This window comes from Ptychodera flava, chromosome 9 (genome assembly GCF_041260155.1).
Source record: "Ptychodera flava strain L36383 chromosome 9, AS_Pfla_20210202, whole genome shotgun sequence".
In the NCBI taxonomy this organism is placed as follows: Eukaryota; Metazoa; Hemichordata; class Enteropneusta; family Ptychoderidae; genus Ptychodera; species Ptychodera flava.
Window position 1 is genome coordinate 43,935,472 of NC_091936.1, and position 27,606 is coordinate 43,963,077.

General features: G+C 38.5%; 1 protein-coding gene across 1 annotated transcript in view; it reads right to left on the minus strand.

Moving 5' to 3' along the window:
- Positions 1-235: 235 nt before the first annotated feature.
- LOC139141136 (uncharacterized) overlaps positions 236-27,606 on the minus strand; it is a 30,325-nt gene continuing 2,954 nt past the window's right edge. Inside the window, exon 2 of the mRNA XM_070710739.1 lies at positions 236-603. Coding sequence (XP_070566840.1) covers positions 425-603 — 179 coding nt within the window. The 3' untranslated portion in view covers positions 236-424. The remainder of the gene's footprint in view (positions 604-27,606) is intronic.

The window sequence follows — 27,606 nt, forward strand, 5'->3', positions numbered from 1 at the left end:
TATATATATATATATATATATATATATATATATCAGAAACGAAATTGATGTCGCGCCAAGAAAAATCGAACGACTTGACTTTTTTCTTCTCACAAATGCCGATGTTTCTGATTGTAAAATTTAATGTTTCTAATTATGAAAAAATATAACCATAGTTCTTTATTTGATAACAAATGAAATGCAATTTTTGGCTTTCGGTCGTTAGTTTCGATTTGAAAACTGAAATCAGAAACTGAATTAAAATCGACGAACCAGAAAGTCTTATTTATAGTGGGTATATCATGAAGTTTTCTAGATATGAAACGAACAACAGCACGGCATGTACCCACTTACAGAACATAAATTTGAGCAGGTCAGATCACGGTACGGTACTTGGCACGATCGAACTTTGCACGGATATACCATCTCGCTAAAATCATTCTCTTCAATCGGCTTGCCCAGTGACGCCGCTGAAGCACTTGAAACAGTGTGTTCTGAACATCTGAAAGACGTTTCGTGTGTGTCTTCTGATCGCTGGTATAGCATACATCCAAATGATAGGATCGAGGGCCGCTGGAATATACGCCAGTACCATGGCCAAGACCCGCAGTTCAGAAGGTATTCCTGGAAAAATAAAAATATAAAGTCAAGATAGTAGGATTTTTATGAACGTAAATGTTTATTAGCAAAAAAATATGAAATAGTTGAATTGACGAGAATTTATATGAGAAATACCGTTTTAGTTTGTTCAGGGAGACGACGGTACTAGAGACCGGGGTAGGACAGGCACTTGACGAGCCGGTAGACAACAGGGACTAACTTCTGAAGGCATCACTCAAAAGTACTGATTGTGATTGAATAGTTTGCGTACATACCGTACATCGCTTCATACAAATACGTCTGTACCTTCATGAGCCCCCAACCCACCCTGATACCTTCATGAGCCCCCCACCCACCCCGATACCTTCATGAGCCCCCACCCCACCCCGATACCTTCATGAGCGCCCACCCACACCCCGTCAGATGAGCACACGTTGTTGCTGAGCTCTGTAAATTTACAAATTTCTAACTCGGTTTTTCGTTGTTGTGTCCGTATTAAGTTCTAGAGACTGTTCCTGAACGATCTACAGCATGTGTAAGTACGTTTTTTGTGAGCTCAGTAGCTGGGTTTTCCCGTTTTTAGGCTACGGCCAGGTCGGATACTCTGAACGTGGTCACCATCAACAGGTGTTACTCTGTATAAACTGAACAGACAAATTCTCCATGAGGGATAAGATCAGTGAAAATGATATTTAAGAGATTTAAGAACATTACTGATAATAATCTTAGTCAGATAAATATTCCGGTTCAGGCTTTGTTGTGTAGGAATCCCAACTGTGATAATCAACATAATCAAGAATGTATCAAAACATTTTATGCTCTATAATATGTTTCTTTTTTCTTAAGTGTGCTTTTAATATGAAAGGATGAATTCCATGCCAACGGTCCCTGGGTGGAACGTCTGTGTGGAAGATTTTCCACGCCCATGGCAGGGCAGGGATTCTTTCAAATCATGCTGTAGCTTTGGAAGACCTTGCAATGGTCCCATTTATAACATGAGTGTTGCGCCTGCAAATTCAAACACGCTCTCCGAGTTTGTAAGAGCAGTGAAAATAATTCCCGGACGGATGGGTATGCAGTTTCACTTCGATGCAAGGACACTAAAAGTTTCTTGAAATCTGTTCATTCAATTAATAGCATTCCGTCTACTCTGTCGTCGTCTCTTTGAGGTTGCTCTGGACAGATTGCAAAATTAAAATTACTGAAATCATTACGCTGCCTTACTACATTCTGTAAAAATTAACAGTCATGTCATGGCTTTCTTCGCAGAACAATCTGGAAAATGACTACATCGCTAATGTTTCGGAAATTGCGCATAACAAGTAAGGAAAAAAGTTACATTGAAAATAAACTCACACTGACTGATGTTGAAACTTGTCTGAATATCTATTGTAGAAGGATTAGCCAATTTGATGGCAGATTTTTAAAACCAGTCTTAGTAAGAATACAAAATCTGTGCCTGGATTTGATTTAATTTAGCTTCGTAATGGGACATCTTAAAAGTCACAATGCTCCATGGCTAGACTGCGCAATCTCATAAAGTACCGGCGTACTTATAATGTTTAATATGTGGTCGCAGTTACTCTTAGCGCATCAGTGTCATAAAAATATTTTAAAGACATTATTATAAATTGACGTGAACATGAAGGGTTTCCGAGAGAATAAGTAAGCTTATAGGTGATGTAGTTTCAGCGTAATATAAGTAGAAATCCCATCGAACACATAGATTTATTTATTTTTCTTTCATATATACTGAAATATACAAATACACTTTTCCGTTCTTCTCCCTAAAGTGTGGCAAAGCAAACTATCCTAGTCAGCACACCACATTGCTTTTCGTATTTGATGTTATCGTCGGACATGAATTGTATTCCAGACTGAAAATCTTCCTTCCCCTTCCAACGGAAGTCGGTAACTCAGGTCACGGGATCGACTCGTCAAGGAATAGCTATTTCACGGTACAATTTTGGTTCAGAATGGCCGTATACGGCCTGATAGGGAATTTTATAGTGATTTGGATCATTTTCAGGCTTATCACCATTGTGGAAAGAAAACCTATAGTTTGGTACTGGTCGAGAAATGTGTTGACTCCTTCACGCATGGAATCCAATTTTAAGTAGATTATTCAAGGTGAAACATATCAGGTGTATTTATCAAGCAAACTGAAAGCACACTGTACGTACTGTGCATTGCGTTTTCATTGCAAATCCGATTCCATTCCATTACGGCATGTCAGTTGGTATAATTCTGCAGCCTGGGGAGTTTTTTATCGAATTGCTGCCATCGCCTTTCATGTTCAATGCAAATCCAGTCTATCATTAAATTTGCAATATCAAGGTTTAGGTGCAAAGTCAGAGTCAATGTGGCCATTCACGTGACTACAAGGTTGATGAAATTTCGAAAAAATTTAAAAGTGTTGTAGACAAATGAAGAAGATGTGATATCATGAGAAAGCAGCCCGATTGACGGGCATGATACGATGGACTACAGTCCTTCCACCCACCTGACATACCGACCAAAAGACATGCAAACAGTTACGAAGAGAGAAGAAGGCTGACAGGTAGACAGACAGACGGAGCAACGAAAAGGAAGGCAGAACAAGAAGAGATCGGCAAACAGATAGCCTCAATAGATTGATCGTGACAAACGACGTACTGAGGAAGGTAGACAATTCTACCGCGAGGCAGACAGATGACATTTTCAAATAATGGCAATATAATTGGAGTGGATACGAATAGCAGCAGGAATTGTACCTGATTGTAACTAGCGTTTATGACGTTTGTTTTTTAAACTTTTATACTTTAAAGCATCCTCGAGCCTCTGATTTAAAGTTTTCAAAAATTTTCTTTCAAAATAATTGCATGTCCTAAATAATTCATATAATACTGATTATAGGTTGCATTTGTTGCTCCGCGATGGTGCCATTAAATCGAATGTTTACTCGTTCAAAAAGCACGATCATCAGACACTTTAGGATATAACCGCTCATATCTTGAAACTTTTGAACTTTTTTCCTTGGGATGTGTCAGAACAGATCTACTGCTCATGAGCTTCAAGTAGGTTTTGAAGAAATTCACCGCAAGGTGTCGCGCACTACCGTCACGAACAGAAATTTTGAAGCCAGGGGGGACGTGCGAGTAAATTCCTCATCCTTTCACGGGAACGGATTTAAAAGGAAATAAAGCCTACACTATTTGTCGGTTTGAGTCACACAATTTATGTGCGTGCTTCTTCAAACAATACCGCGTTTTTTGTCGGTCGCATACCTCAGACACGCACGAAGGCCAAAGTAAATCTGACTGTTCTCGTGCAGTTGAAGGTTAATTTCTCTACAACCGATATTTCTGTGTTCAATTCCGCATGTAAATTTTTCTATCCACTCTTCCAGAGTATGAAGCAACGATTTGGATTTTTCAAGTTTGAAAATATGCAAAACTAACCCTTCCAAAAAGGTATCTCATATTGCTCTCGTCTTCCATGTTTTTGTTTCTCCTGCAAGACCTAGCACGTGGCCAGAGCGGCCGATAAAATAAATGAAAATCTTGATTTCGCGTTTTGATTAGGTAACTAAATATTGCTTTAAAGAGAAACATAAAAGGGATGGCATAAAAGTTACGAAGCAAATGGCATGGTTTTATTAATCCTTTCTGTGTGTTGTAAACTGTCATCTCAAGAGCCGACGCTATTCTTGAAAAATGTATGGGAAGGATGGGCAAATGCATACACTAGCCGTTGAAAGTGGAAAACAATTTTGCATGTTGAGGTTTAAAGTCATAAGTAAAGGAGCATTCGCTTTCAAACAGAACCTTTTTCCAAATTTAATACCAACGAATCGTATGGCTTGGTTAAACCTAATTATATTCCTAATGATAGACTTGAAGCTACGCTCCTCATTAATCGGAAATTGTCTTACAAGTACAATTTCGTCGGCGCCGCAGAGATTTTAGATAAGAAGAAAATCAAAACAACTCTATTAAATAGAAAGCTTATAGAGTTCTGTAAAAGTCGTTGCTTTTGTTCGTGCATTTGAGCCATACAAATTACTTCAAGTCCTCAAGAACAAAGATCACGATTTGAACTAATTTGGGATAATTGGATTTTCATATTTTTCAAATATCTCAAAAGTGTTTGGTGCCGTATAGCTAAATGTTGCGATATTACTAATAACTTATAAAATACAAGTCTATCACTTAAAGAAAAAAGCAGATGAGCCTACATTTGCAGATTAAACCGACATAAATTCACCATCCAATTATCCCACATTATTTCCAATCATGTTAAAGTAATAATATCTGTTATAATTAGTAATAATATCATAAGAAGAAACTTAAGTAACAGATATTATTACTTTGTACTTGAAGTGATTTGTGACACACACACACACACATACATACACACACACACACACATACATACACACACACAGTATTCGGACATGATGTATACGAGTTGAAGTAGCAGTCAAACCCCTTAGGATTTTGCAGCAACTGTTTGTGAAAATTCTATCCGGTTATACTGACAAGACGCATAAAGAACGGGGGGGGGGGGAGGGGGTGAACAGTCAATCGTCAAAATAATGAAAGAAAGACGTCTCCGAAATAAGGTATCGATAGTATGAAACTCAATCTTTTGGGGAAGCTCAAGATACTTTTGACCTGTACTCGATTATAGCAGATGAAAGTCTTCCTATGTGTCGCCATGTTTTGCGATAAAATCATCAAGATTACGTTAGGAGCTGAGCTGATTCCCAGTTGAAACATGGTTTGATCATCATTCCTGGTACACTGATTCTAGAATCCCTTGAGGCTGATGAGCAAATGACCTAACCTTGCTAATGCTAGTCTATATCTACGAAAGTCACGCTGCTGCACAGGTGAATATGAGTGAGGCCTGCAACAGCGACGCTAGAACAATTGTATCTAGCTCGGTCTGCACAAGCATCTTTACACTAGTTGATGTTTTCAAAAGCAGAGCGCAGGGGGTATTCGCTAAGAGAAGAGGATTATATACTCCTCGACTAAACAAGCGAGATAGCGTGCAAGCTACAGCATTGATGTTGCTTTACAATGACGAACAGATAACAATAGCATCCCTACAGAATTAAACGTGAAAATAGAAGTAACCAGACCGGTGATACCAGAGAATTAGCGAATGACATCAAGTTTTCCAATATTTGAAAATCAAATTGATGCATGACTCATGATATTTCGTGGAGAAAGCTAATATTCAGAAGAACAAAGACGCTAAACGTTGCAAAAATGGTTCTCGTGCAATCTGCCGTTCATTTGAGATGTGTATGATTATCACTGCCGCATGTTGGGCACTTAATAATTCAACAATGGCCATCATGAGATAGACCTTGCAATACACGGCAAATGTATAGCTCGGAGGTATAGTCAGGTGCCGCCAACGAAGCTGTTCGTACAAAAAGTTGTTCGTGCGAAGTTTTTCAGCGGGTTGGCAAATTTCAAAACTAATCAGCGGGCGGGGAGAAAATATCGATATTTACAGCGGGCGGGGAAGAAATTTCATAACTTTCAGCGGGCGGGGAGAAAATTTTTGATAGTGGGCATCGGAAAATACGTAGCGGGAGGGAAAAGCGGCGTGCTTAAAGAACTTGAGGAGAAATTGTTAGAGGGGAGCAATGTTCCAAGGTATACTGCTAACTGCTCGCATGGTTTTGTGTTGATCTGGGTTGCCTAGTGGGCATCTAGTTGGCAATGGGGAATTTCAGTAGTGGGGAGAGGGCAGTGGGGAGCTTGAATTGTTGTGGGCAGTGGGGAGCGAGCAGACTGTAGATACCGGAGGGCAGTGGGCGTCAAAATTCAGTGGGAGGGCACATTTTCAGTGTATACCAGTGGGAGGGCAGTTACGAACAGCTCTCACTTTCCCCTCCAAATTTTTGGTCAGGGTCAAAAATAAGAAAAATCAGTATATCAGCCTTCAAAACATGTTTTGTGATGATTTTGAGAAATTCATGAAATTTACCAGTTGGCGATACCTGTATAGTTTGGGGCACGGTCAGTATGTGCCGTTACAGAGCGTAATTTCCGACTTTCCCCAAATGATGATACACCGGTCTATGTTAGCGATATTCTCAGCTGTTCAACTTTGACCTGTGTAGTTCCCCATCGGATTGAATTTCCAAAGATACCAGCGTGCTTCAGCTCACTAGAAGGGATTCACATCAGTCGGATAATAATTAAGTCATTTATCGTCTTTCAGAAACAGTTGGTTGCTGGCTGAATGACTGTTCATCCATTCATGAATGAAGTCCAACTTTAGGTAGGATGTTCAAGGTGAATCTTTTCAGCCGTATTATCAAGCGAATTGAGAGCATATTGTAACGTGCGTCGCGTTGCATTGCAAATCCATTTTCCCTTTACCATGCGTCACATGGCAAGACTCTATTGTCATTTTAGGTCTTTATTACATGTCCGCCCCATCTTTGACTGAATTTGCATTGCTCGCATGCCAGGCTAATATTCAAAGAGGGTGTGTGTTGGGGGGGAGGGTAGGGGTATTTGATAGACTGGAGACTGTGGGTATTATACTCCTTGGTAGAACCAGTAATGCTTATTTCGGACCTTTCGTCTTCTTAGTCGCTATGTCCATGATTTTCAAAATATTAGAAAGATATCTCCCTTGCATACGCATGGGATGGCAACCTGTTAATACCAAATTGATAAAAGAGCAAACATTCATGGAAATAAAACATCAGAAGACAAGAAATAAGATATACTGACATCCCAGGGATTGGAATCTGTCAAATTTTTGCTCCATATCATCGAGAAACCGAAGCCCACGATGGTGTCCTTTATTAAAAAGATTCAATCAGCGTTATTTCTAAACATCTCAGTGGGAGAGACCGTTGCGAGCTAGGTAAAGCCTGATCAACGCAATTCGCTATTATTGAAAGACACAAAGTTAATTATAAATTAACCGCGTGACATTTAAAGCGAGTTCATAGTGATCTCATCATATCCTTCAGTGATTCAACGCAAACACTGTCGAAAGGATCTGCAGGCCATACAGGCGCGAAATTCTGTCAACATCTGCCTCAAAGATCACACAGATAAGCATGGAAAAAACCTCTTTGTAAAATGTAACATTTGCACTGGCAAATGAGGTTCATAACACATAACAGTATTGTTTCAAACACATGTACACTGAACGAGATGGGTTGTTAACTGCCATTGACGGTGTGGTAAGCATGAAAACTGCACGTATTTACATATAATATTAAATGACACCGCATTTGAAAGCCAGTCCTCGAGCCCTGGCTCTTGTTGATACTGTCACGTGACGGTCTCAGTCCTTTGTTCTCAAAAGCATGTCCGGTTAATCACTTTGATACAAGAAGACACTGGTCAATATCGAGTAATGTGGGATATGATTAAAGTTAGATGGGACACATTGGTATTAACGTATAAACGTAACGCAAATATATAGGGCAACACCTTCTGTACATCAGCGATTTAAAGGTAGGGGATTCGATCCCAGGGATCGAGTTTGTTCTAGTCTGTAAGAGGATTATGAAGGTATCATAGCCTTTTGTTTTCCATTGAAATTTTGATCTAGTGAGTAAATTTCCTGGCAGGACAATCTGACGCCTTAACCATGCCATTACCCGGTCCGATGTGTTTGAAAGAACTTTTTTCTTATCAAAGTGTCAAGACGTTGTAGTTAAAGACTTCAAGCAAGATATTTCATCATACAATTCAGATCAGGAGGTTCCTCACAACTTCTGAATTCCCGAATTCTTCATGTGTATGAGTCACAATAATTAGGTTTTTTTATTTTTTTTTATTTTGTATTATTATGAATTACAGCGCAGGGTGAAATCATTTTATGCATTCGCTCATCATTCCAATAGAAAAACAAAACAAAACAAAACAAAGTATAACTAAACACGACAACAGGATGCAATAATAAAGGGTTTGACGAATGATTCTGCCGTGCGTCAGCGGTTTATGTCAAGTCTATCAACTTGGCCAAATAACCTTGGTTGCGCAGACTCGACACAAATCCGATATGCAGATCTGTTGGTACAATAGCCAAGACTAATCCGATTAGCTATCCTCCTCCCTTCCACAGATCAAATCACATTGTGCCAGTTGCATTTAAAAAACACGGGCGATAAATTAAGAACTTATTGCATCAGTCAGTTAATAATGGATTAATTGCACCGAATAATTGTATTGTGAAACTTTTTGTCAACAGTTATTAAAATGCATTTTCCTTTTAACGACAGGTGTTCATTTAACATCGCAACTGCACAGCATCGTTTTTAGTTCCCAAGGACACCGTCCGGGGGGACTTATAGGTTTGGTCATGTCCGTGCGTCCGTCCGTCCGTTCACGCAGATATCTTAGAGATGCCTGGAGCGATTTCATTCAAACCTGGTACAAGGATTACTTCATATGTCATACAGATGCAAGTCGATTTATTTTCTGATACGATCCAATATGGTCGACAGGCGGCCATTTTGTAACGATTTTTTCATGTACAGAGCCCTAACTCAGCCACTTCTCAACCGATTTTATTCAAACTTAGTACAAGGACATTGAGCTATGTCATACATATGCACGTCGATTTGTTTTGTGATACGATTCAATATGGCCGCCAAGCGGCCATTTTCTTACGATTTTTTCATGTACAGAGCAATAACTCAGGCATGTTTCCATCGATTTTATTCAAAGTTGGTACAAGGACATTGAACAATGTCATACATATGCACATCAATTTGTTTTGTGATACGATCTAATATGGCCGCCAGGCGGCCATTTTGTCACGATTTTTTCATGTACAGAGCCATAACTCAGGCATATCTCAACCGATTTTTTCAAAGTTGGTACAAGGACATTGACCTATGTCATACATATGCATATTGATTTGTTTTGTGATACGATCCAAAATGGCCGCCGTGTGGCCATTTTTTTACGATTTTCCATGTCCTGAACCATAACTCAGACATCCACAAGCAAATTTATTCAAAGTTGGTACAAGGACATTGACTAATAGTATACATATGTACGTCGATTTGTTTCTCGATATGGTCTGATATGGTCACATGGTGGCAATTTTGTTATGGTTTTTTTCATGTCGAGGGCCACAACTCTGGCAAGTCTAAACTGATTTTATTCAAAGTTTGTACCTGGACATTGACTTATGTCATACATATACGTGTTGATTTTTTAAACAGTAAGATCAAATATCGCTGCGTGGCGGCGATTTTGTTACGATTTTCTCATGTACTGAGCCATAACTCAGACATATTTCCACCAGTATCATTCAAAGTTGGTACAAGGACATTGACCTATTTCATACATGCTCGTCAATTTGTTTCACGTCATGTAGCAGTATCATGTCAATTATTGAAGTTTCATAATTAGGCTGATATGTCAAGAAATACTGCATCAAATTTCATGAAACTTTGTACAGATGTTAAGCTCACATTGCTTTAACAGTGAAAAAGACATTTATCAGTGTCATTTTAATTATTGTAATTGCATATGTAATTAACTTTCCTAATTAGAGTGATATATCCACAAATACAACGTCAAATTTGATGAAACTTGATACAGATGTTGATCTCATAGTGTTGTAAATTTCTGCATTAAACTTTATAAAATATGGTACCGGTGATAATCTATTAGTGTTAGGATAGTATGAAAAAATGTTTTGCAACATCCTGTCAACTAATTCCCAGTTGACTCATTTAATGACCTTAAGGATAGTGGCCTAAATTGGTTTTATGTTTTCATCACCATGGAACTCATTCTTGGCCATTGAGTGCCATCTGTATCAAAGTATTTTTATCACAGACCTAATAAAAATGACTCTTTCCTCTCAGTGAGGACCTGTAATCAAAGTACCCATTAACAAGTGGGGACTGTGTCATCAACGATGACTTGTTGTAATGTAGCTTTAGTTTCGTTCTGCAGTCTTCGCACTACAGCGTGAAAATTGTTCACACTTCCTCCATACGGACTATGCTTTGTCGGATTAAAAACGCTGTATTTTTCGCATTCGTTATAAATTTTGAACTGATTAATATTTGTTCTAAAACTGTTCCGAGGCATGATGGAGGCTAGTGACGTCATTGTACCATTCTACAAAAAAAAGGACTTGATATTGATGTCAGACAAATCAGCGTGACAGCATGGTTATGGAATTACATAAGCATTTTGCATAACACAGCGTTTTTAATCTGACCGAGCACAGTCCGTATGGAGGAAGTGTGAACTAATGATATGTATCAATGTGCTCTGTAATTAAAGGGCCATTATTTGTAACTTTTGACCATTTTTTACCTCGGAAATTCCATTTTGGAGGCTCATATTTGTTGCAAAATGTTGTTTTGCGGAGAAACAAACATGATTAGTGATGTTATAGCCACATAAAACTGCTAATTTTGTTCAAACGTGTTGCCCTACCGAGCTCGTTTGTTGACGTCTGGCATGCTCAGGCGTGCTGGGGAGAACAAAGATAATGTTGACGCCGCGATCACGCGATATGTACAAGTTCACGTTTATTGCGGGATCAAAACAACATTGCGTCGTGGATTGCCAGACATCTGGCTACGCAACGTGCTCGGACAATGGACTACGACGTAAGTACCGCGAGCATAAGTAATGAATATTTATTTTGAAATTGCTGTAAATGGCTCGCGCAGGTGCAGAAGAATGCCTGTGTTGCAATCCGCGTGTCAACAGAGTTTGTATTTCTGTCCGGACAAAAATTGAAATTTTCGTTGTAAAATCACATGTTATTTAGTTGTAGGGCATGTAATGTTTCCGAACAATATGCGATTCTGTGTTATTTGACAGGCTATTCAACATAAGCCAGTGATCATTTCAATCAAAACTAACGGAAAAATCTCCAGAAGATACAGCTGATGGAACTTTAATTAGCTTTCTGCGTAATATGTCTTTTCCCTCACTTGTCCACTCAAACGTAATAAAACAAACATGCCAAGATCCATAAACTGAATTAACCGTAATTAAAAGAAATGCCGCCATTAAATGGCAATGACTTTCAGTTGAACAAACCGTGAGATTACCACAAATATTAGAATAAATTCCCTAAATTATCACTTTTTACTGCATTTAGAAAAGCTTTACAATCGGAACATTCTGAAAATGATGGTAATGGAGCAATAAATTAGTTTATGAAGTTGTTGACTATCTGTTTTGCTCATTTGGATGTAGTCATTCATCAAATTTTGTTCACAAAAACATGTAGAGTACGAAATATTCAGCAAACATTGAAGTCAAAAGCTGAGTAGTGTCTGAATGATGAATTTTTACTCATTTCATGATAATTTTGCTCGTGCATTTCTGTACAGTTTGATTTAAATTATCTCAAATTTGCATCAAAACATGAATATTGCTACAAAGTTTCGAATTCCTAGGGCCAGCAGTTTATGACTTTGCAGTGTTTGACCATTTTCCAACTTTGATTAGAAAAGACATGCATGGCTCATTTACTCCTTTTCTTGGAGGGTTCCGCGAAAGGACTGATCGCCCCCCCCCCCAAAAAAAATACGTTCATGTATGTTAACTGCAAGTTACACATTTCGTTTGAATCAATTTTAGATAGAGTTAAGTAGAATGCACCTCGATGACAGATTTAGGACTGTCAATTTTTTCAATACTTTTCTCTTCTACCGCTTGTTGGGACTCATTTTGAAGCTCTCGGAATAAGAAAACATTCTCGGCCTAAGTTTTTCGAAAATCGAAAATTCATATTTTACCCCATAGAGTTGGTTCAGGGATGTTGGCCATTTTGAATTTCAAATATGGGTAAAGTCAGGTAATTTGTTTTCCTACTACCAAACTTTGCACGGTGCCCCCTAATTTGTTATTCTTGATTTGGTAAGAGAATTGGTGAGAGTTTCATTCAGGAAAGTTTGAACAAAAGTTCTCTTTCATTTTTCTGTTGTTCATGGGAAATCTAGGTAATGTAAACATTAGTGTGGCCAGGGGGGGGGGGGTCGAAGGGACAGGTTCATAGTAATATTGAGAGTCTCCCATTTTACTCAACAAATCAATCTTCCTAACAGAAGATTTTGGAATTGGATTTTTTCCCCAGTCTACTTTCACAACATCCCTCAATTTTGTCAGATCACGCATGAGCTAATATTATCACGCGAGAGCTAATGCATGATCAACAACTGGACTGGAACCGTCGCCAAGGTCAAAGACTTGATAACGCGTGACATTCGTCATTCCGATTGCGAACGAACAGGAAAACCTACCGGCAGTAATTTGTAGTTCTATGCTCCAGATGAGAACAACACTTGCCCAGGCAGGGTTTTACGATATGACACCAATGTGATATCCTTATCGTAAACACGGTCACGGTCTGGACCGTGACGTTAATAATAAGTGCTTATTACTCTTGATGTAATTTGCCAGGTAATCAAACAGCGTAATTATCATAAATACACATTTATTAGCTTATCTACTTTTTGATTTATGAGCATATTTTTTAATTGCCTCTTTGTTGTGCTTCGCGTTTCTAGGTCTTTGTTGTTACTGCTAAGGGCAAATGCATAATGTCACAACATTTATACAGTACCCGGTTAAAGCCCCAACTCCCGTATAAAAGCGCGAGAACCTACGAGAGTGGTCATAATGGTGGGATATTCAAACGTACTCGGTACGCTCTGGACGTCGTCAATAAAAACCGTTATTTAGAAATCTACCGATTAATTTTTTTCTTGGAAATTGAGGATATGTGTATAAGTATTTGGAGCACAATATACTTGGTTTCTGACGAAATTAAATTTGAAATGACGTCTGGAACCAGGAAAAGGATAAAATATTTGCCGGTAATATCGCCGGTATAACGTTCGATGTTCAGTTTGAATCTGCATGATTGACATGATATGCAAATTGCAAATGAGTCATTAGCGATACGTTGTTTACTTTTTACGTACGTAGCGTTGATTGTTCAACGCGGGGAAAAACACCAAATACTCGGAGCGTACCGAAAGATACAAATGCACACACACTGTGTATAATAAATACATGCAAACACATTTGATTAGGTTGTTCTCTTTTTGGAAAATTTGTTGGTCCTGAAAAGGACCGTTTTCATTTATGTTTGCCTACCTGAGCCGTACATTTTACAGACAGGAAGGCCTATACTGTCATTTATGCCCGACATAAAGTACGTCTGGTATGTTCGGGTTGAGACCACGGACAAGTACCAGCACAAATTCTGGCATGATCTCTCACTTTGTCTACACTGTCTGTATATCTTCTGTCTTCTTTCAAATTTCAAGTTTTCCCTCGAGTCAACGTACTGTTGAAAGCGCAATCATCGCAATGCGATATGCGTAACTATCGCTTACGCTTAGCTGTTTCCAAAAGTGATATACATTTTCTTTCCCGATCTAAAGCCGTGCATGCCTATGTAACACAAAACAAGTAGCCTCCGGAATCCAATGTGCTGACAAAACCGGGATTTTTTTTGACGCCTGCTATCGCCTTCGGCATATTCGGTCGTCACTGCTGGGTCACTTATGCTGATCAGACGTCGAGTTGACAAACGTCGCGCCGGCGGCAGCTGAGGTCACGGTACCAATCAGTCCCATAAGTTGCACTCAAATGTCCATGCTCGATCCCCATCACAGCTAGCTCCAATTCATTCCTGGCAAAGAAAATTCCCGAAGCTACCTCTAGTGCTCATCAGTGACCGCTATCTTCATAAAGCCAGTTGACATAGTGTGATTAGCAGTCTGACTCTGACTACCACGCGTTTGTAATGAACTAGTATCGCGACTGCGTGGAGAGTGTAGAAGTGCAAGTGCACTCGATTTTGGCGGGATCGTTCAAAGTAGCGAAATACTAGAACTCACCATTTTATAGGGAGGGATGAACATTAAATGAATACTCCGAGAGATCATGCGATCACTTTATTCTGATTTTATTTTAGGTGATTAAATATTAACAGGTTTGATTTCTAAAATAAGTATTTTTCAGAAGCTTTTTGAAATAATCATAAGACAACAAATCGACACCACATTTCATTTCGGTCACCATAAAACTTGTAATCGAAGCCGGGGGAATAGTCGTCGGTACCCTCCCATCCGCGACAGCGCCGAGTTCATGAGACAACGAAATTTTGAAAAGGAAACTACAACTACCATCCAAGAACTGTGGAAAACTACGTTTTATAATGGAGACACAGCCCTGCCTCGCTAACTAAGGTCGAATAAGGAAAGGATTGTTTGTAAGACAAAAGCTCTACAAAATTTGGTAGACGACTCGGCCGTTGAGCATTGTGGTAAATGTCCAACGTCGTCCATTGAAATCACCACACTCGATAAATTTGGACATCTAGTAGGCGGATTTGCTGTTTTTCAGAACTGTTTTGATTTTTTTCCCGTTCTTTCCTGAAATGCGGCATTTCTAGGACGGTGTTTGGACAAAACGGTGCTTCATTTATATCAAGGCAAATACGACTCTGCAATCAAGACTCCCTGCAAGAGTGATGTACACTATGACTGACTGAGCCGAGGAAAACTCCGATAGGCCTAATAGATCCGTGGCAGAAAAACTACTCGTTGGATTTCTGCATCGTTTACCTGTATACAAAGATGCGGATAGCTATTGCCACTGCCATGATATGCATTATGTTGAATCATTCAAAAACGTGCAGAATACAATGACAAACGCTTCGTTTTCGGACGAGAAACATATAAATACCATGACGCATGAGATCTAAGGAGTGTCGATCGATCGCCTGGCAACGTCATCACGGTTTGTACAAATCAGAGGCGACGCCGCGCCGAACCTCTGCTCCAGTAAGACTTCGAAAAAGTCTATGTTCAAGACAAACCTATGGGGGAATGAGTGGATGTATCGTATGGAAAGTAAACCGTAAAATTGGGTGAAAATAGTATACGTAAAGTCACCGTACAGTCATTGTTTACATTATGTGGTGAGCACGTTCTATTTTTGGAGGTGTTCAACCAGCTGTTTTAATTTGCTACTTTTTGTTCACAAAGATACCATATTAGTTATGTTTTGCTCCGCCCATTTTTATCGATTTTTCTCGGTAGGGCCCTACCGAGAGTTGCCGGTTTAATCGAGTCAAAATCCATCAATCACCGAATTTGCCAGTTTAAGTCTTCATCGATATCAATGGAATATCCATTCATTGAAGCCTAAATATGCTTTAAGTAATATATCATAGTACAGAACTACAAAAGGAATTTAAACTCTCACGGTGCCTTTGAAGTGAGTGAAAAAGTCGTTGAAGAGTTTCTGACATTCTCCGTCATGCACACAAGGTGTGTCGCCAAAGTTACCGCGCACACGTTTCATCTTGCGTATCATGATTTCGATATATTTGATCCCTATCGATATACTTCACATTGTATGTTTGAACATAGGGTCTATGGTTTGATCATCAGCTGACGTTTTACTACACTGACAATATCGCGTTGGATTATATCGCTAAAATAAATATTTCACAGTTATATACTCCTTTTGCGTTTTAACTCTGAGAATATCGGCGATTTGTTGAAACGACTACACAATATATGTCCGTTTTCATCTGATGCAAATTATATAAATAAACGTATATAAATGAAAGAAATGTTTAACGTTGAATGTTTAATGCCAGGAAGGATCTCGATTACAAATTGTTGAATGACGTCCCTTATCGAACCATTGAATGACGTGCATCTTCATCCTTATCTTTATGTACTTACGCATGTGCAGTGGAAACAATCGCCAATCTTTTACTCCTCATCACGCTTTTACTTACAGCCATTCCCTCAAAAAAATTAAATGGTGTCATTGCTTGCTTGGGGATAAAAGGATCAAACTCGGAACCATGCAAACAAATACACATATCTACTATCAGTTGATATCAATGGTAGAGAAATTAGTCCGTGAAATAAACGAGTAGTATATGAGAGAGAGAGAGAGAGAGAGAGAGAGAGAGAGAGAGAGAGAGAGAGAGAGAGAGAGAGAGAGAGAGAGAGAGAGAGAGAGAGATGATCTGAAGCGTGCGGTAAGAGTATATTTATAACCTTCAACGTTTTGCAAACAAATGTAATATGCTTTATTTATTTATTTATTTATTTTATTTAGTTATTATATCTTCATTTAAGATTATAAAAATCCTTAGCAAAACAACAATACATTTTAAAATATACGCTTACTCCAAATCCTCCACAGTCCACTCTGTGATAACACTGATAAAGATAAAACACTCACCACAAGCGGGTTACTTGAAAGATGGAGTCTACTCAGAAAACTAAATTATTTTTTCCGAAGGATTTCATCAAAAGTTAAAATCGAAAGACTTACAAACATTGAACTGTTAATCTGAATAAAAGAATGTTTAAAAACATGGGAGTAAGCTCGTCTAACGGCATTAAACGTACATAAAGAAAACGTACTCCACAAGTAAGAACAATAAGGAATATCACAAAAGACAGAAAATAAGTGACATTTTACAGAAAGAGGCGCGAATTTAAAATCACGAATTATAGCATTGCCACGAACATAAAATTGCCGAGTCTGAGCCTGAATGTCCTCATTATCCCTACGGTCACAAGTGATTAAGTGACCAAGGTATTTATAAACACTAACATAATTAAGCATTTTACCATTAAGATAAATTGGAATTTGTCTATTAAGCTTACGAATATTTGGTTGAATTAGCATACAAACTGTCTTTTGCTCATTTAAAAATATTGAATGATTGAAACCATAATGACCACGCATATCAACAAGCATCTGCTGGCCATAGACTCCAGTAGAAATAATAACTAAATCGTCAGCATAAATCAAAAGATTCACCTTATAGTCACCAATAAGGCATCCATAGGGAAGTGTGGAGAGATTCTTACTGATATCATCCAAATAGACGGTGAAACAGAAAGGTGACGTAATGCCCCCCTGTTTTACCCCATTCTTTGAATGAAAAGGTTCTGACAGTAACCCATTCCATCTCTCAACAAAGTCTTGATACCTATCGGTATACATGACAAAATATATGAGGCTTAACACCGCTATGCAATAGCTTAACATACAGAATATCATGATGAACATAGTCAAATGCTTTGGATGCATCCATAATGGTGATGAAAACAGGAGTATTGCAACGTTTGTAGTAATTCAAAATTTCTTTCAAAACAAAAATTGACATATCAGTACCATGGTCTGGTTTTTAAACCCAAACTGGTGATCAGTGGTTGTTAAACATTCCATACAGCGATTTAACCAAACCCTTACGAACAGTTTGGATATTGTTGTTGCAACAGCAACTTGACGATAGTTGGATTTGTCACAAATGTTGCCACCGGGATTTTTAGGAATAGGAACTAAAACAGTGGTCATCAATTGTCTAGGAACAGTTCCATGAATCAAAATGGCCGAAAACAAAGGGACAAAAGAACATTGACTCTATATGGAGCATACTTCAAATGCTCAGGTGATATACCATCAATACCCGATGATGCACCTGTCTTGAGGTTTTTATGCTAATTCACAAATTTCTTCGTGGTGCACAGTCATGTCATTACAGTATTTAATGTTCGAAAATACAGGTGTCGAATCGTTACCAGTTTTGGTCAAAATTGTTTCATAATGGCATTTCCACATATTTACTACTTCATCGTCACCAGCGTGACCATCAACTGATGATGGAGCTATTGCTCTACCTTTAGGTTTATTTATGGAAGTCTAAAGCTTGTATATTTTATCTTAGTGTGAAAGCTTGTATATTTTATCTTTCTGCACTTTAATAATTCATGTAATCAAGATAATGTTCCAAAGCGCTACGCCTCGAAGATTGCCATTGTCTGGGAGTTTCTTTGTCGTGACTGGTTGCCGCTCATCTGAAGCAACTACTTTCACACTCACTCAGTGTGTATTTAAACATTCAATTTATTTTCACATTTTTACCGCATTTGATCATTACAATATATAATTTGTGACCAATAGATTGTTTCAAAAACATCGTATAATTATGTATTTCAAAATAAGATGATTTACTCTTCATAGTTTTGTACTTGTCACTGACATTATGACTGTATCGGTATTAGCATTTACACATCAAGTATCTTATGTAGTCAATGAATATTTGTATGAAGGCTACAGTATTTTTGTACTTTGTATAATAATACAGACTCGCCACACTGACTTGGCAAATTTAACTTTTTAAACTTAAAGCGTCAGTTCCTGCACCTTTGATAGTTGTTGCGTTTTAGTGTCAACTACAGGTTCTTGTTCTATTCTCCACAGCATGTTGAAACACCTACTATTTAAAGCCCGGCGCGAAATGGACCGGGATCCGGATTAATGCCAAGTTTGGGTGGGCGTTTTGGGGCATGGCTCTGCATAATGAGTCTGTTGGTAACGGTTGCTATCGTTTGCATTATCTGCGTAATCTGTTTGCTCTCAAATCACGCTCGGACTATAGGTACAGCCTTCGGAATACGCGAAAGAAAAAAAGGAAAAAATGTCAATTTCATCAAACAGGAGCTTGCTGAGTTGATCTACTGAAGTTTTTGCTGAGTTGATTTACTGAAGTTTCGGAGTCATGTCATCGTTCGAGAATGATTCGGCTACTGACCGCCATATCTACATACGGAAGTGGCGCCGTGCGTAGTGGAAATAATCATCGAGAAAGTAATAAACATAAACATTAAAAATAATCCGAAGCTGCCAATTTCGTATGTTGAAATCATGAATTACTGATCTGAACATTGACTGAGAAACACGGTCAGGAAAATGGTAGTAAATAGGTGAACGACGCGATGTCAACACAGCTTCCAAGTACTTAAATGCACTGTTATTGTTTACATTTGAATTCAAGTCTGGGTCATGATTCATTTGTCAATAGTAACGATATTGTTTACACATGTTGACTATCGTGTATCTCAACATGCTATGTTGGGGTCCGGAGTAGAACAAGAAACTTTCGTTGACATTACAAACAAAAAGGGTGAAACAATCATCAAAATATACAGCTATACTGGCTCTTCAATTCAACTGACCTGACAGCATCTTCCGTTTTAGCGGTCTGCGACTGTGGTACGTAATGTTTTAATCAATAATACGCACTTGTATACCCTGCTCGTGAACCTTCGACATCACTTTAAATAGTCTGATCACAGGACACAATGAAGACTAGCGATGCCGTATAACAGTTAAATTTGGAGTATCTTCCCTTCCTATCTTTGCAATAGGCACCTACCTATGGGTGTTACACAATATAAACAGTCCAATTCCCGCCAAATCCTCACTCCTGATGATTGCTTAGCGCATGAAACAGCCTGTAGAGTGACAACTACAAGTTCCTAGATTCTCAGTATTACCGCCCTGCAGAAATGCATTAAGCACTATGTTTTGCTTGCATTGACAAGCAAATAACTTTTCGTGCGTGTATATATATATATATATATATATATATATATATATATATATATATATATATATATATATATATATATATATATATATATTGTTATGTAGGTCATTTACCCCACACTCATCATGACCTGAGTTCAATTAGTCTAGAACATTCTCAAGGTCACTGCCCTTGATGACCTAACAACCTTGAATTCAATTAGTCATGTTTGGAATGTTCTGGAAAGTTGATTAGTTGTGTAAGGGAGATAATTTTAGAACAGTAATTAGCATGTCAATAAAAGTTCTAGATTGTTCTTATATGCCTTTATAAAAGGGACGTGCTCAGCTTCCAGTCAGACTTTTGGGATCGTGTCTCTTGTGTGTTACTAAACTCCAGCAGTAGTCATCTCAAGACTTTTCAAGACCTTCACTGTCAACGCTGGATTTATACTGTGGACTTTATGCAGCTTCAAGCCTGCAAGGACTGTTCATTCATCCGACTGACTGTTACAACTCTGAGACTGGAGCTTTGCCGTCCCAGCTGAGATAAGTAATCTGTACACTTTTAAAGCTTGTACTCTATCCCTGACTTAGCAATTAGTTTTATTTTTGTAATAAATTTTGTTTAAACGTTAACTGCTGAGTTCACCCTTTTGTTCGTTTTCTCTAGCACGTAACAAATTGGGGGCTTGTCCGGGATACGAATATTTTGAGCAGTTTGACAACATTTGACAGCCTTTTCAAAACTACTGTATACTGTGAACTCAGCGAAATTCAATCATGGCGGAATTCAAGCCAGACGAATTTATGGATGACCTTGATCAGGACACATTTAATTCCCTCAGAAAGACAACCTCATAGCACTGGCAAATTTCCTTAAAGTAGATGTCAAAAGATCTATGCGCAAGCGAGAAATTCAGTTCAAGATTGCAAAACATTTAGTTAATTCTGGCCATTTTGAAGAGTCTGCCTTAAAAGATTATGAGCCTGAGTCTTCCTTCGAACTCAAAAAATTAGAATTAGAAATACAGGCAGATTTGGAGCTTAAGAAATTGGAATTAAAAGGAAAAATTGCAAATGGAAGAAAGGGAAAGGCAGGAAAAATTACAAATGGAAGACAAAGAATTACAAATGGAAGAAAGACAGAGAGAAAAAGAGAGAGAATTGGAAGAACATCGACTACAGTTAGAAATGAGACGTTTAGAGCTTGGACAGTCAGGAAAATTCTTCCCTTCAGACAAGTTTGACATCACTAAGCATTTCAGGTTAGTTCCCCCTTTCCAAGAAAAGGATGTTGATAAATATTTCCTCCATTTTGAGAAAATTGCTCAGAGTCTGAATTGGCCTAAGGAGTCCTGGTCTATGCTTTTGCAGAGTGCTTTGGTGGGTAAAGCCAGAGAAATTTACATTCAGTTGTCAGTAGAGCAGGCTTCAGATTATGATTCTGTGAAGGAATTAATTCTCAAGGGCTATGAGTTGGTGCCTGAAGCTTACCGTCAGAAATTTAGGGATTGTGAGAAGGTGAAGGATCAAACTTATGTTGAATTTGCTCGAACAAAAGAACAACTGTTTGATCGTTGGTGTCTTCGGAAAAGGTCAGTCAGAATTATGACAAATTACGACAGCTTGTTTTGATTGAGGAATTTAAAAGGTGCATCCGGGTGACATCAAGACATTTATCAATGAACAAAAGGCAGATACATTGGAGGTTGCTGCACGTTTGGCCGATGATTATTCATTGACCCACAAATCTTCCTTTCTCAGCAAACCATCCCAGTCCTTTTCATACAGAAACAATGCAGGTAAATTTAACTCCTCCTTTTCATCCAAGAATTTCTCAAGGACAGTAGAAAATCAAATGACGACAGTCCACAAAATTCAAGTAACACTCCCACATCATCAGATCCCAAGTCTCAATCTCCTTCTGACAAACATTCGGTACACTTTCTTGTAATTATTGTAAGAAAGACGGCCATTTAATGTCAGATTGTTTCAAATTGAAAAGAAAACGTGAAGGTCAAAGTAGTCAAAGTGGATCTAAGCCCACCGGCTTTATTTCTTCATCAACTCGATTAGAGTCTAATAATGTGTGCAACACATTTTCTGAGGTTAAATCCCTCTCATCCCCAATTAGTGAGGTCAAGGTCAATTCTTCTCAAGATAGCATTATGGGTATTTTCGAACCATTTATTCACGATGGTTTTATATCACTTTCTAGTGATTTTTCTTCCGCTACCCCTGTCAAAATTTTAAGAGATACCGGGGCTTCCCAGTCTCTTTTGTTGGCAGATACCCTGCCGTTTTCTGAAAAGTCATTTTCAGGTTCTAAAGTTCTTATTAAGGGGGTAGATTGCAATGACTACATTCCTGTTCCTCTCCATAATGTCTATTTGTCTTCGGACTTTGTTTCTGGACCTGTGACTTTAGGTATTAGGCCTTTTTTGCCTTTCGAAGGGATTCACCTTCTTCTTGGAAACGACCTTGCTGGGACAAGGTCATCACTAATCCACTTGTGACTGATAATCCTAGTTTAGATCAGGATCCAGAGCCAATTGAACAAGAGATACCCGATTTATTTCCTTCATGTGCTATTACTCGAGCCATGTCAAAGAAAACTTCCGAGAATCAAAATACTCTCAAAAATAATGTCACAGATGTTGACTTAAATGACACCTTTCTCAGTCAGGTGTTTGACACGGATCATTCCGTTATCCCTCGTGGATTTGAAACTTCCAGTAAAACTTCTGCTGACCAAAGTCAGACATTTTCTAGATCAAATCTCATTGCAGAACAACACAAAGACCCAGATATTTTGTCTTTGTTTGACAGGGTAGATGATGAAGGTAAAACTTCAGATAGCTCTGTTTCCTATTATACAAAATCTGGTATTCTCATGCGTAAATGGAGACCTCCAGATGTTTTGGTTGATGACGATTGGGCTATAAAACATCAAATTGTGGTTCCAAAGCCCTATCGTGCTGAAATATTGCGCCTGGCCCATGAAACCCCCTGGGCTGGTCACTTAGGAGTCAGGAAAAACTTATCATAAAATTCTCAGTCACTTTTATTGGCCTAATCTCAGGCAGGATGTAGCACATTTCTGTAAAACTTGTCACACATGTCAAATGGTAGGAAAGCCAAATCAGACCATTCCAAAGGCCCCTTTACAGCCAATTCCTGCATTTCAAGAACCATTTAGTAGGATACTAATAGACTGTGTTGGGCCCCTACCAAAAACAAGATCAGGAAATGAGTACATGTTGACAATTATGTGTACATCAACTCGGTTCCCCGAAGCCATACCACTGAGAAATATAAAGACAAAGACTATAGTGAGAGCTTTAGTCAAATTTTCACTTTATTCGGCCTCCCTAAATGTGTCCAGTCCGATCAAGGCTCCAACTTTATGTCTGGAATTTTTCAACAAGTAATGGATCAGCTAGGCATTAAACAGTATAGGTCATCCGCCTATCATCCAGAAAGTCAGGGTGCTCTTGAGCGATTTCATCAAACTTTGAAAAACATGATTAGGCCTACTGTTTTGACACAGAGAAGCAGTGGGATGAAGGAATTCATTTTTGCTCTTTGCTGTTAGAGAGTCAATTCAAGAGTCTCTTGGTTTTAGCCCATTTGAGCTTGTATTTGGACATACAGTCCGTGGCCCACTTAAGCTCGTTAAAGAGAAATTCCTATCAGACGATGATGATTGTCTGAATATTTTGCAATATGTGTCAGATTTTCGTACAAAACTCTCAAAAGCATGTGAATTAGCCAGAGAAAATCTTGAGTCATCTCAGCAGTCAATGAAAATCAAATACGATAAAAACACCTCAAAACGGAAGTTTGAACCAGGTCAAAAAGTTCTTGTTCTACTTCCAATTCCTGGCAAACCACTCCATGCTCGTTACTTTGGGCCATACCTAATTGATAAGAAATTGAGTGATTTAAATTACATCATAATAACACCTGACAGGCGAAAACAAAAACAGCTATGTCACATAAATATGCTTAAGCCATATTTGGATAGGGATAATCCTACTATAACTCAGCCTGTCAGTGCAGTCAGTTCAAGCCATTATGAAGATAGTGATACTGAAACTGACTTGAGTGAAAATACTCTAAACTCAAAGCTGGGCTCGGTCAAGCTTCAGAACTCAGAAATCCTGGAGAAGCTGGAGTCTACAAAGTTGGCACACCTCCAGCCAGAACAACAACAACAGGTGAAAGAACTGCTCCACGAATATAACACCTGTTTCAAGATGTTCCAACGAGGACGAACGTCATCTATCACGACGTTGATGTTGGGGACAGTAAGCCTGTAAAACAACATCCATACAGACTGAATCCAACAAAAGCGAAATATCTCCAGGAAGAAGTCAAATACCTGCTGGACAATGACTTTATTGAACCCAGTAAAAGTAACTGGAGTTCGCCGTGCATACTTGTTCCCAAATCAGATCACAGTTATCGTATGTGCACGGACTTTAGGAAGGTCAACACTTTAACAAAGACAGACACTTTCCCAATCCCGAGGATTGATGACTGCATCGACCGAGTGGGAAAAGCCAAGTATGTGACAAAATTTGACCTACTGAAGGGATTTTGGCAAGTCCCTCTGACGGATCGTGCTCGTGAAATATCCGCCTTTGTTACACCAGACGGATTGTTTCAGTACAAGGTGATGCCATTCGGAATGAAGAACTCTCCGGCAATGTTCCAACGGATGATCAACGACGTCATATCCGGGCTAGACGGTGTGCAGCTTACGTTGACGACGTCGTCCTGTATAGTGACACCTGGGAGGAACACATCAAGCTCATGCGGAAGTTCTTTGAGAGACTGAGTAAAGCAATGTTGACTGTCAACCTTGCCAAATCTGAGTTTGGTTGGGCGAGGGTAACTTACCTCGGACATACTGTAGGACAGGGTGAGGTAAAACCTGTTGATGCCAAAATCAGTGCCATTTCAAGTTTTCCCATACCAAACTGCAAACGACAACTGATGCGCTTTCTCGGTATGGCTGGTTACTACAGAAAATTCTGTCCAAATTTCTCCACAATTACTGAGCCTTTGACTAACTTACTTAAAAAGAAAGTAAAGTTTGTTTGGTCAGAGCAATGCCAACAGGCATTTGATACACTTAAAGCCATACTGCAAAGTGCTCCAGTGTTGTCTGCACCAGATTTCACTTTGCCATTCAAATTAGCTGTGGATGCTAGTGATACGGCTGCTGGTGCTGTTTTATTGCAAGAGGATAGTCATGGTGTAGATCATCCTGTTTGCTATTTTTCACGCAAATTTAACAAATCCCAGAGAAACTACTCTACAATTGAAAAAGAGTGTTTATCTTTGATATTAGCTTTACAGCATTTTGAAGTTTATGTTACTTCTTCAAATCAGCCAATAGTGGTTTATATTGATCACAACCCTCTTGTTTTTCTGCAGAAATTTAAAGGCAAAAATCAGAGATTGCTAAGATGGAGTTTAATGTTACAGGAGTTTAATCTTGATATTAGACATATCAAAGGCAGAGACAATTTAATTGCAGACTGTCTCTCTCGTATTTAGAGTTTATTGTTGTTCACTTTCAAGAAATTTTACTTTAGAGTAAAAAAATTTGAGTACTTAAATCTTTTTCAAGATTACATTTGTAAAAGAAAGATTTTTCTTTGAAAATTTTCTTTTTTTGAAGAGGGGGTGTGTTATGTAGGTCATTTACCCCACACTCATCATGACCTGAGTTCAATTAGTCTAGAACATTCTCAAGGTCACTGCCCTTGATGACCTAACAACCTTGAATTCAATTAGTCATGTTTGGAATGTTCTGGAAAGTTGATTAGTTGTGTAAGGGAGATAATTTTAGAACAGTAATTAGCATGTCAATAAAAGTTCTAGATTGTTCTTATATGCCTTTATAAAAGGGACGTGCTCAGCTTCCAGTCAGACTTTTGGGATCGTGTCTCTTGTGTGTTACTAAACTCCAGCAGTAGTCATTCTCAAGACTTTTCAAGACCTTCACTGTCAACGCTGGATTTATACTGTGGGGACTTTATGCAGCTTCAAGCCTGCAAGCCAAAGGACTGTTCATTCATCCGACTGACTGTTACAACTCTGAGACTGGAGCTTTGCCGTCCCAGCTGAGATAAGTAATCTGTACACTTTTAAAGCTTGTACTCTATCCCTGACTTAGCAATTAGTTTTATTTTGTAATAAATTTTGTTTAAACGTTAACTGCTGAGTTCACCCTTTTGTTCGTTTTCTCTAGCACGTAACAATATATATATATATATATATATATATATATATATATATATATATATATATATATATATATATATATATATATATATATTCCATAACCCTCGTGAGCAAAAGATAGTGTTACATCATGACTAATTAAACATTATTTTAATTGTATCGTAGTTTATAAGCACCATGATACATACAGAGAAAAAGTACAGAGTTATGGTAAAAAGTGTTACGAAGATTGAGTATTTACTGTCACGATTTACAGTCACTGTCAGGAAAAACGTTAACTATTTTGTGCTCACGAGAACCTTCACATGCTCACAAGAAGTTATCTTTTGCTCATGAGAAACTTTCTCGTGAGCACAATGTAGTTTCTCGTGAGCACAAGAGAGTTTAATAGTGTTCTATTATGACTAATTAAACATTCTTTTAATTGTATTATAGTTAATTGGTACTATGACACACGCAAAGAAAAAGTACGGAGCTATCATTTTAGGAGGTACAAAGAATTAGTATGTACTCTGTCTTTCACAATGTACAGAATCGCCAGACAATGCATATTTGTCTGTGCGAATGATGTCCGATCCAAATCCTACTGCAGGCGGTATACCATTGTATAGAGTGGCGATCATTGATATGATCATCATTGAAACACTGACTGTTAACGGATTTTTAGAGTTCAACAATAACTGACATCTTAGCACGGTACTGTGCAAGATGCATGATTGTCCTACCACCATCCATTGCTTGGAGATTTGAATTTGAATACAAGGCCAAGTTCAAACATTGCTTCAAATTTTTGTACATCGGTGTATCAAATAGTAATGAAAATGTTCTTGCTGTTCTGGAATCAGGATTAAGGGGAACTTCAGACCACAGTACGCGTAGATGGAGTAAATATATAGATCAGGCGACACAGGAATTAACGTTGCGCTCGAAACTTTATTTCCCCAGGTCAGCCTGATGGCTGCCTGGGGCAACCCTTAGCTCCGAGAGCCTGGAGATATGCTCACTCCAAGGCTCCCAAAGTCTGACTCTCAAATTTACAATACTTTGTCGACAAGAAAACTTGCCAACGCTAGTTTCACAATGATTAATACGTAGTACGCATGAGACATGTCACAACACCATTGTTTTAAATCCAAGCTGTGAAAATATGAAAAGCGATACTTAACAGCTACAGTTCTGATAAAAGTTCGACTACATTGTCTTTCTATTGTCCAACCTTGCGTGAGACATTTCATGCATAATCATAGGAATTCACGAGACATGCGGGTGCCTGGAATGGCGCTGCCATTGAATTTAAACAGAAGAGACTTGAAAAATGTAATTTGCCGCCAATTTTGAAGAATTACACCTCCGGTAAATCGTGGGAATTCAAGCCCAAGTGGCG